Source organism: Microplitis mediator, chromosome 1 (genome assembly GCF_029852145.1).
Source record: "Microplitis mediator isolate UGA2020A chromosome 1, iyMicMedi2.1, whole genome shotgun sequence".
NCBI classification, from domain to species: domain Eukaryota; kingdom Metazoa; phylum Arthropoda; class Insecta; order Hymenoptera; family Braconidae; genus Microplitis; species Microplitis mediator.
In genome coordinates, this window is record NC_079969.1 from 9025004 (window position 1) to 9037606 (window position 12603).

General features: G+C 25.8%; 1 protein-coding gene across 5 annotated transcripts in view; it reads left to right on the forward strand.

Annotated features, from left to right (window-relative positions):
- The window catches only part of LOC130676968 (fasciclin-1), a 202253-nt gene that overhangs the window by 163295 nt on the left and 26355 nt on the right, over nucleotides 1–12603 (forward strand). For all 5 annotated transcript variants that reach the window (XM_057483482.1, XM_057483489.1, XM_057483495.1 and 2 more), the window contains exons 4-6: nucleotides 9837–9967; nucleotides 10295–10391; nucleotides 11888–12062. In XM_057483482.1, the coding sequence (XP_057339465.1) occupies nucleotides 9837–9967; nucleotides 10295–10391; nucleotides 11888–12062 (403 nt within the window). The remainder of the gene's footprint in view (nucleotides 1–9836; nucleotides 9968–10294; nucleotides 10392–11887; nucleotides 12063–12603) is intronic.

The following is a 12603-nucleotide window of genomic DNA, read 5'->3' on the forward strand; positions in this document are numbered from 1 at the left end:
GATTAATTAACAAAGAGGATTGCTTATTTTTATTTGAAACAAAGACAGTTTGATGTAATTTTACTTTTTGATTATTTCGCTCGAGAGTTATCGGATATAATTTTAAATAAGAAAAGAAATAAATGAAATGCCCAGCTGTTAAACTTTAGCAATAGCCCATTGACAAATTATTGTCAAGCATCAGCACATTTTTAAATTTTTCTTCGAGAAAAAACTCTGTAGTTTTGCACGATTTACTCCTCATTATTTATTTTATTTAAACTCGCCGTCATTTAACGCTGCCAGCCGTCATTGTGTCCAATTACACAATTAAATAAATCATAGAATTGGTTAATAATTATCAAATTAAAATGACATTTAGTTTTTTTTAAACTCTCCAAGGATTTCCCATTTCATCTGTTCCACCGATTCATTTATTTTAAGAATATATAGATAATTATTATTATACTGGATCGGTCGACGACATTATAAATGATAGTTATATATTTTACTCGAGCCAATATATGTCAAAACTACTATCCCAATAATTGAACCGAGTATCCAATTGATATTTAAATATCTTTCATCTCAGTAATTATTCTCTTGATTTAAATATTTAATACAGATCTATTTATATCACATATATTTTATTCAAATCCAGTAAATCGCGCTGACAAATTTCATTCTCGATCTCGCATTTCAACTCAAGTCAAAAATTATTTTAATTAAAAATTAACAGGTCCAATATTTAAAAGTTTATTTTATTCGTTCCTCATCTGTCATTTTTATTATTCATTAACCATTTAGTTATTCATTTAAAAACTCGACGATGTATTTTTTTATTTTCTTTAATGAAAGTTCATTCAAATAAATAAATCAATATATATATATATATATATACGCAACTAGTAAAGAAACTAAAACATTAAAACCCGTGGAATTTGTCACATTCGCCGATGGTGACATTTATAATAATAATCTATATTATTAAGAGAATAAGGAAAATTTTGTTCCCGCCATATCTTTATGATAGAATTAGTTAATGTTATTGAAATTGGTATCATTAGATAGGTCTTGACTTGAATTTGTGCCTTTTTATACTTTAAACTCTTTTTCATTGCCAAGTACACGGAAAGAACAAGATAGTTCTGGCAAACATGCCAGATTATTCTCAGATACATCTGAGTGAAAAAAAAATTTCAGATGCTTGTGAGGTCTATCCAGATAGAACTGAGATGAATGTAGATTATATTGAAATCTATCTCAGATTTACCTCAGATGCATCTTGGATTATTTATTGTTAGATACTTCTGGCGACTATCCGAAATAGTTCCCAGAAACATCTGCATTGGTTCAGTATCTATCCGAGATTATTCTCAAGTAAATCTCCGATACTTTTTGGCTAGCGCATGCGCGTTGAACGTAGTCATTTATTTTTTTTTTTTGTATTTTATTTATTCTTCATTATATTTGTTTATTTATAATATATATCCAATATTATATTTTAAATAAATATTATGTATAATAAATATATATTATATTTATTATAATTAAACCAATAAAACGTCTATTGAAAGAGACAAAGCTTTGAAAATAAAATTTTTAACTTCGAGTAATTGTTAAAATTGCAAATTATTTATTTATTTTATAATATATTATATATATATTAACGATATAAAACTTATGTAATTACTTATAATTAGATAAATAAATAAATAATTTGCAATTTTAACAATTACTCGCAGTTAAAAATTTTATTTTCAAAGCTTTGTCTCTTTCAATAGACGTTTTATTGGTTTAATTATAATAAATATAATATATATTTATTATACATAATATTTATTTAAAATATAATATTGGATATATATTATAAATAAACAAATATAATGAAGAATAAATAAAATACAAAAAAAAAAAATAAATGACTACGTTCAACGCGCATGCGCTAGCCAAAAAGTATCGGAGATTTACTTGAGAATAATCTCGGATAGATACTGAACCAATGCAGATGTTTCTGGGAACTATTTCGGATAGTCGCCAGAAGTATCTAACAATAAATAATCCAAGATGCATCTGAGGTAAATCTGAGATAGATTTCAATATAATCTACATTCATCTCAGTTCTATCTGGATAGACCTCACAAGCATCTGAAATTTTTTTTTCACTCAGATGTATCTGAGAATAATCTGGCATGTTTGCCAGAACTATCTTGTTCTTTCCGTGTAGTGAGTGAAACAAAGTTATTTATATCATTCGCAATACATTTAAATTAGGCGCGAAAAAAAGACGATCGTATTTATCTTCTCTAAATAAAGAAAATTAATACTTTAATTATTCTATCACTGAATATAGCTAAATATCACTGAATATACATTGAATATCTATATTATTAAGAGAGAATAATAAAAATTTAGTCTATGCCATATCTCTATGATAATAATTAATGATTTTATAAAATTACGGGTATAAAAATTTTTAAAAACTCTAAGATTAGATACTGGTTTTTTTTCGTATCAATAAAAGGCAACAGCCTTGTGGTAAACCCACGAAATTTAATCATTTTTTTGTATTTTTCACCGTAGTTGATATATTTTAGGAAAAAAAATGTATCGACGACTTACAAAAAAATTTAAATCGTGTAGAATTTTTTTCAAATCCTATAATTAACACAATTTTTGATATCGATTGGTTTGCGAATAAACGAAAAGATTTGAAAGTAAATTTTGTCGTGATACTCGGGCAGTCACCTAGTGACTGTGGGTTGCTCGTTATTGATAATCAAAACTCGTCGATTTATTTTTTTTTCTTTGCCAATCATTTGGTCGGCTTATATCAAAGCTATAAATTTAAAAAAAAATTTTTTTGAATGCCTTTTTGGCTGTCCAATTATTTTTTAATTTTGAACTTTTAAATAAGTCTCCAATACGATTTGGAATAAACAAAAATTATAGGCCATTTTGGCTCCAGGAAATTCCGTAAAGTCGAAAGGGCGAATGAAAATTTAAATCCTTTTTAAATTAACTCGATATATTTGTATAAATTAATGCATCAATTTATATATAATAAATATTTCAAATGCCAAATCAGTTCAAAGTAGTACATATTAAATTAAACGATACTACGTTATATTATTAAATTATCCTGTAATTTGATATCTCCACTATTTCAATAATTAATTTATTTATTATTATTATAATTATAATAATAATAATAATGATATATGTGAAGTAGTTTTGTATGAATAATCAGTAGCGTAGATGTGTAATGACGTAATGAATATGAGTAAGACCACAATATAAAATGATAGGAAATAATAGAGGGTTAAAAGAGAAGAGATGGTGAGAGTGTGGAAAATTAGAACGAGGGCAAAAAGTCGACTGTGAAATATGTATGAGAAATAATCCATTGTTCTCTTCTATTTAAACCACAAAATTTACCACTTCCAATGGGAACCCGACCGCGAATTGTACTCGATACCATTACAATTCCCAAAACTACTGTTGTCATAATTTTATTTCATTTTATTTTATTTTTTTTTCAGTGGAATGTGAAAGCAAAATACTGGAAAACATGAAAATATTTTTAATTTAAATTCCAACAGTTTAATTGAACACGAAATTTAAAAATAGTTTATAATTATTTTACAAAAATTAAAAATTAAATGTTTTTGAAAAGTGTCAAATTTTTTAAATTTTTGCATGTGGGTACTTAAACTTTAGATTTCGAGGTAGTTTACAATAAAATGATAACAGTTTTGTTAAAAAAGAAATTTTGAAAAATAATTTGTGTTTAAATTTTTTGAAAAATTTATAAATTATTTAATAGGCAAGCTCAGAGAGCTTGAAAACATTATTACTCGGAAATTTTTGAGATCTTCGAGCTCAAAGAACAGTTGGACCGGAAAAACAGTGAATCTGAAGATCGGAACGTTTTTCGCGAAACAAAAAAGAAAAAATTTATGTAATTCATTTGCTTAAGAGGTAGTTCTGGAGGTTAGGGGTGGCCTTAGATTTTCGGCTGACATACCAGCATTTACACGCGAAACATTTAAAAATCTCATCATCCAGCAGAGTTTTACTGTCAAAATTTTCTATTCATTGCGCGAAAAACGTTCTGATCGTCAGAAACATGAAAAACATACATTTTACTGGAAAAAAATCATTCTTGACCGATGATATCTTTCGAACTAATCATCTGATTTGAACCTTCTGGCGGGAATCGAAAGGGATCACCAAGATTTAGAACTGAATAGATTTTAAAGTCAATCAGTTACGTAGTTTAGAGTTATACGAAAAATAAAAGTTACAAAAATTTGTATTTAACTTTCCGCTAAGAAAATTGTAAATTTTCAAAAATTCGGGAAGTTATTGGTTTCGGTCCGATTTTCGAAAATCGTATTTCCATCAGATGTCGACGTTTTGAGGTCCTAGGAAGCTATTCTGACTAATTTCACGATGATGTCCGAGTGTATGTATGTATGTAAATATCTGTATCTTTTGAACGGATGAACCGATTTTAAACTTTAAGGTGTCATTCGACGCTGCTTGTCAATATCTTGAAGCTGTAAGAAAATTGAGCTTGATCGGTAGGGCTCGTTCAGAGATATTCCAAAAATAAAATTTTTTCAAAAATGTTTTTTTTTGATAACTTTCAATGTGCTCAATGGATTGATTTCAAAATGGACTGGGCTCTAGAGCTTTATAATCCGCGTCGAATGCCACCTCAAACATCAAAATCGGTTCATTCGTTCAAGAGAAACCGTTGTCGAAAGAATTAAAAAAAAAAAAATTTTTTATTTTTTCTGAAATATCTCAAAAACGACTCGATAAATCGAATTCAAAATTTGATCAGCTTTAGAACTTGATAAAACGCGTCGATTGCCACCTCAACCGTCTCAATCAGTTTATTCGTTTGAGAGATATCGTTGGAGAAAAAATGGTGAAAAACGTTTTTTTTCGAAAACAACAGCATACAAAGGTTTTTTTTGAGCTCGAAGAGCTCGAAAATGTATTCACAATAATGTTTCCGAGGTTTTTGAGCTCGAAAACAGCGGGAAGTTTTGGGGCTGGCCCGCAGGGTCATCTGACAGACCGATTTTTTTTTGTATAATTCATATACCACTTGTCCAATTTGACACACACACACACACCCTCGGAGATCATTCTGAGAGTAGTCAGAATAGTTTCCTAGGATCTCAAAACGTCGGCGCCTGATAAAAACTCGATTTTTGAAACATTTAATTTTTAATTTTCAAAGCGGGAAATTTAAAATTTTTTAATAATTTAATTAGTAAAGCTTGAGGGTGTAATAACTATCTCGAGGACAATTATTGTAACAACTTAAATTTAAAGAAGGAATGAAAGAGAAACTAAGAAAAAAAAAAAAAATTTCAAATTAATTAGAGAAAGAAAATAAAATAAAAGATTAAAAGAATAGAGAACACGATATTGCGTATCAGCTTTATCTTTTAAATTAACTCGGCGATAAAATCCTTGCGGGTCATGAAACCAACTAACCAAGTGTGTACCGAGACTATACACTGCAAACTGCAATATACTTTGTTCTTAACTGTGTACTGGTGCTTATAATGAGAGTTTCACTGATTAATCTCAAATGCTTTCATTTATTATGTTTTATTAAATTTTAAATTTTAAATTTCATATCTGAATTTTTATTAAATTTTTTTTTCCAAGTAATTAATTGAAGAAGAAGAAGAAGATTAAGAAGAAGCCATTAAGTAATAATTGTTATTAATATTTAAGTTACTGTATAACAATCTTATATATATATCTATAAATATATATGTATTTTTTTTTCGACATTCATCTAAAAGTTTTCATTAAAATTTTTGTTTATGAATTTTTTATAGAAAATTTATGGGTAAAAATAAATATCTGAGGTGGTCATTTTGCGTGGAATTTAATAATATTTAAGTAACGGTAATTAATATTAATGGAAAATAATTTTTTGTTCTGAAAAATAATTTTAAAAAGTGAAAATTATACAATTTTAAAAAAGGAAATTTTTGATGATTTTTTTTTTTGATTTTTTTATGGGACAAAATAAATATATACGGTAGACATTTTACACGGAATTTAATGGCCTTTAAGTGGCGGTAATTAATTTGAATACGAAAAAATTTTTATTATGAAAATTTATTTTAAAAAGTGAAAATTATAAAATTAAAAAAAAGCAACTTTTGATGATTTTGTTTGGGATTTTTTTATGAATAATTTTATGGGCCAAAATAAATATTTAAGGTGGACATTTCACACGGAATTCTATGATCTTCAAGTGACGGTAATTAATTTTAATGAAAAATAATTATTATTATGAAAATTTATTTTAAAGAGTGAAAATTATAAAATTAAAAAAAAGCAACTTTTGATGATTTTGTTTGGGATTTTTTTATGAATAATTTTATGGGCCAAAATAAATATTTAAGGTGGACATTTCACACGGAATTCTATGATCTTCAAGTGACGGTAATTAATTTTAATGAAAAATAATTATTATTATGAAAATTTATTTTAAAGAGTGAAAATTATCAAATTAAAAAAAGGGAATTTTTGATGACTTTGTTTAGAATTTTTTTATGGATAATTTTATGGGCTAAAATACATATTTAAGGTGGAAATTTTGCGTAAAATTTGATGAACTTTAAAGGAAAGTATTTAGTTGATGTAAAAAAAATTTTTCTTAAGTTTTAATGACGGATTTTTTTCAAAATAACGATACTAATGATGATTATAATCAGTGAGATTGAAACTCCTTTATGCTGTTTTCAAGAAAAAAAAATAAAATAAAAGATTATTAGAGCAATTAAATTTGCACAATCAATTAGAGGAAGTGGTTTATTTCTTAGCAAAGTATATCCGCAAATAAAAATATTCTTAGGGTGAGTAAGCGGCTGGGATACGACGTCGCGACGCCGGGCTGTCGCGACGTACCCTTTGTGTCTTTTGTGCTCTAGTCATTTGTGTGTTTACTTATAGAAGCCTCGCTTTTTTATGAAAAATGTAAATAGAGATTTTGGAGACAATCGACGTTCAGATTACCATTATTATTATTATTACTTTTTTTTATTTATTTGATTACTTTCACCGAAGTAATGAGGGTTATTATCACGATATTATTACACGAGTAATTTTAATTATCATTATTTTCAATGTTTTTTTTTTTGTTGAATTTTTTTTTCGTGGTCATGTGGGTATTCAAACAAAAAGTCTCGTTATACTGAACACAAAAATTGTATATGACTTAGATAATAAAATGACATTTATGTAACAAAATTAACTGCGCTTTTCTTAATTGCATTTTATCAATTAATTAATTTATGACACAAAATTTTATTTATCAATTAATTACCAATAAGCGCATTTCACTTAAAAACAAATTAGAAACTAAGTCACTAATTAGAATTAATTATCAAAGATATAATCTACGGTACTTAAAATTTTCTAATTTATAATAAATATATAAAGGGAGAATTTAGTAAAATAATTTAATTAACAAGCTTAGTAAGAAGATAACTTTACTCATCTTCTATATATATATATATATATGATACTTGAGACAGAAATTAACGTCGTTATTATATACTTTTGTACTTTAATACATTGTTATAAAACTTTGTTTCTTGCCATTCCAAGATAATTCAAAACGTTAGTTAGTATCACTTATTACATATACTCATATATATTAAATTAATTATTAAATAAATTTATAAAATACGCAAAAAAAAAGGATTTCTTGCCACAAAAAATTTCAATTTGCACCAAGAAATTTTATGCATTATCAATTAAATACAAAAATTGTTTTGGGGCGAGAAAATATTTTTTTGGTCAAGAAATAATTCCTTGCACCAACTAATTTTTTCTAGTTTTAAATAAATTTTTGTTTTCAATTCACAATGTAAAAAATTTATTGGGGTAAGTAAAAATTTTCTTTAGGAGAGTAAAAATTTTTTGTGTCAATGAATCCTTTTTTTCCTACGCACACTTTTTTAGCTTTGAGAAGCTTCTTAAAACCAAAAAGGAGTATAAAAATCTGTCATTTTGGAATAAGTAACGCGATATAAATAATATAGCTATATATTCAGTGACATTCAGTCAAGACCTTTCTTACGATACCAATTTCAATAACATTAACTAATTCTATCATATAGATATAGCGGGAACAAAATTTTCCTTATTCTCTTAATAATATAGATTATTAATATAAATGTCACCATCGGCGAATGTGACAACTTCCACGGGTTTTAATGTTTTAGTTTCTTTACTAGTTGCGTAATATATACATATATCCGTATATATATATATATATATATATGTTGATTTATTTATTTAAATGAACTTTCATTAAAGAAAATAAAAAAATACATCGTCGAGTTTTTTAAATGAATAACTAAATGGTTAATGAATAATAAAAATGACAGATGAGGAACGAATAAAATAAACTTTTAAATATTGGACCTGTTAATTTTTGATTAAGATAATTTTTGACTTGAGTTGAAATGCGAGATCGAGAATGAAATTTGTCAGCGCGATTTACTGGATTTGAATAAAATATATGTGATATAAATAGATCTGTATTAAATATTTAAATCAAGAGAATAATTACTGAGATGAAAGATATTTAAATATCAATTGGATACTCGGTTCAATTATTGGGATAGTAGTTTTGACATATATTGGCTCGAGTAAAATATATAACTATCATTTATAATGTCGTCGACCGATCCAGTATAATAATAATTATCTATATATTCTTAAAATAAATGAATCGGTGGAACAGATGAAATGGGAAATCCTTGGAGAGTTTAAAAAAAACTAAATGTCATTTTAATTTGATAATTATTAACCAATTCTATGATTTATTTAATTGTGTAATTGGACACAATGACGGCTGGCAGCGTTAAATGACGGCGAGTTTAAATAAAATAAATAATGAGGAGTAAATCGTGCAAAACTACAGAGTTTTTTCTCGAAGGAAAATTTAAAAATGTGCTGATGCTTGACAATAATTTGTCAATGGGCTATTGCTAAAGTTTAACAGCCGGGCATTTCATTTATTTCTTTTCTTATTTAAAATTATATCCGATAACTCTCGAGCGAAATAATCGAAAAGTAAAATTACATCAAACTGTCTTTGTTTCAAATAAAAATAAGCAATCCTCTTTATTAATTAGTCTACGTGATAAATTTTGCTGTTAAATATTTTCCACGTATAACAATAATCTATATGTATGGCATTATTGTCTTCATGGTTGAAACTATTATTTATTTGTATACATACATATATATATTATTTCTTTTATGTTCGACTAATGAAAACCTTCAACGTAATATTAAATACAATTGAATACAATTACTTTAACAGAATTTAAAAAAAAACAATTTGAAATTCAAGAGCTTCAGAATCTGAGAACTTTCATTTCAACTCAAGAATTCAAAAGCTTCGCAAACAATTCATACAAAATGTCTTTATGTTTTATATATACATATACATATACATATATATATCTACATTTTATCATTTTACACAGTACGAAAGTCAAGATTTAAGATTTTAACTTCGTCTCTTCAACAAGCATTTCATGAAATATATATATATATATATAAATTTAAAAGACATAGCACGAGTGCAAATGACGGAGATAATTACATTGTTATGAATTACAGCAAAAGCATTTTATGTACTACAATATTAAAAATTCAAATATTTCTTAATGAAAAATGTCAAACGAAAATTTTTTTTTGTTTTTGTTTATTTCTCTCTAATTTTGGTATTATTAGAATAAAAAAAAATGATTAATTATAACAATAATTGTATATTTCAATTGATTTAATTTTAGGTTCTTCATAAAATATCAGAAGTACTCGAACCAGTATTATCAAACTCACCAGACTCATTGATATCTAATCCAAATGCATTTCAATTTTTGAATCAAAGTGACAGTATTAATCTTGGTCAATTTAGAATAAGGTATATAGTATATAATATATAATTCTTTAAATCTTGATAGATTTTTATTAAAATTACACGGAAAAAACAATGCAGTAGTGGCATTTCTCTAGGATAGTACTGAGTACTTTCTGTAAAAAAAATTTCAGACAGTACTGAGTACTATCCCGGACAGTAGTGGATATAGTCTAGATAGTATTGGATACAGTCTAGAAAGCATACAGTACTGTCTGAAATTTTTTTTTACAGAAAGTACTTAGTATTATTCCAGAGAGTAGCCACTAGTATATTGTTCTTTCCGTGTAATATTGAAAATATATAGTTTAATGAAATAAATTTTACTTCCAGAACATTTCGTCAAAGAGTATTATTAAATAATAAAGAAGATATATTTAAAGCTGATGGTGGGTATACATTTTTCATACCCGATGAAGAAGGTTTTAAGGTAATTGAAAACAAATAATAATAATAATAATAATAATAATAATAATAATAATAATAATTTAAAGTTTGAAAGTTTAAATTTTACTCTGTAGTTTGAAAATATATTTTTTTTTCTTTAACCTTATATTTATATATATATAAAATATAACATACATGACAGAAAATTTTATTTCTAAGTCTCGTTATGTAGAACGTGCAGAACGCAACTCGGTAACTTGTAAACTCGTATAGAAAAATTTAAGTAAATTTGATAAAATAAAAAAAACGTGACATGAAATCAAATGATAGACATCAAAGTCACTTTTTTAGATATATATATATATATATATATATATATATATATATATATATATATATATATATGTATGTATATATATATATATGTATATATATATATATGTATATATATATATACAACGTCATTATTTTAATATAATTTAAAAAATTTTTTTTTTATAATTACACCGTACATTCGAGTAATGTTTCGCGATTCGCGAGCTGTAATTTAAATAATTAATTTTTAATTATGGAGGTGAATAGAAAATTACATGCGTTTTCAAATGAGTACCAACGTGACCTACTTATTTTAATACTCTGAATTATATATATTTATATATGTAATATAAATATACTTAAAGTAATTAAAGTATGGCTTGTAGGTATTCGTTTAAAAAGGCATTGAATAACTATGTAATTAAGACTGTAAAAAAAATTTTCAAAATTAATAAGAAAATTCCATTTTGAATAATTTCAAAATTTGAAAAAATTTTTTTCAATTATTTAGCCGCATAGGAAATTGAACGCCCTTTCATATGAGTACCAACAAGCCATACTTATTGTTAATTTTATAAAAATGTATAATGTATATATTATGGGCCATGAAAAATAAGTATGTCTTGTTGGTATTCATTTGAAAGGGTATTTAATTTTCTGTAAATATATGAGCGTCAAATTTTTTTTTATCAATTAGGGAAACCAGGGGCAATTTGGACCCGCAAATGAAATTAATTATTTTGAATTTTTTTATATGAAGTGACAGCAAAGGTTTAATAATTAGATTGTTTTAATTTAAAAAAAAATAAAGTAAAGACTGGATAGATGTAAAAATAAACGAGTTTTAAATGTTATGTATAATTAATCCGTGTAGGTTAATTAAATATTTGGTCTTTTACGAGTTAGTGTAATACCTTATATAAAATGTGAGTCAGAAAAGGCGAGTAGTGGGAGTAAGCCACTGTACTGACTCTACAAAAAGTGTGTGGTTTAGTAGTACAAGTTTATATAAAAGCAGACAGTGTAAGTTAAAGAGACAGAGTAGAGTTGAGTAGAGTAGAGTGTAGGTAACGGATGTCGACAACATAAGGCTCGGATGAAAAAGCTCATTAAAGAATAAACCATATACGCGTTGAGCTTTCTCTTGTTCTTTATTTTTACTTATACCTTTTATAAATAACAGTAATTAATTAATGTGTCATAATTAATTAAATTTTTTTTTAGCCATCAGTTAGACCAACTAAAATAGATCATCAGGTAATTGATGGCCATGTCATACCAAATCATGTATTATTTACTGCACCAACGCCTAATGATAGACCTTACAATACCCTGGCTAATACTGATAATTTCAAAGTAACCATTAGTTTTATACGTGATCCAGATAATTCAAAAAAAAGTGAGTTTTTATTCATTAACAGTAACAATTTTTTTTTTATTAAAAAAAAAAATTATTTGATATAGAAAAAAAAATACTAATCGATCTATAATCGAGATATCGATTCATCGATTAAAAAATTCGAATAATTATTCGATGATTTTTATTGATTATTTTATTTTATTAGATCGATTTATTTTAATTATTTCGAAAAATCGATTACTAAAATCGAGGTATTGATTTGTTTTTATAGATCGATTTTTAAATCAAGATACTAATTGATCGAATTTAATAAATGAATGGATTTTAATAAATTAATCGAAAAGTGCATACATAGATTTTTATAATCGATATCTCGATTTTGATTTTAATATATCGATTTAAAGTTATAATTATTGATCAATCGATTTCAATAAATCGATGTAACGATTTTTATATTTGATATCTCGATTTAATGAAACTCCAGACATTATTGAGCAATTTTAATAAATCGATTTATAATTCGATATCACGATTCAAAAATCGTGATATTAATAAATCGATTTTATTAACTAAATCAATA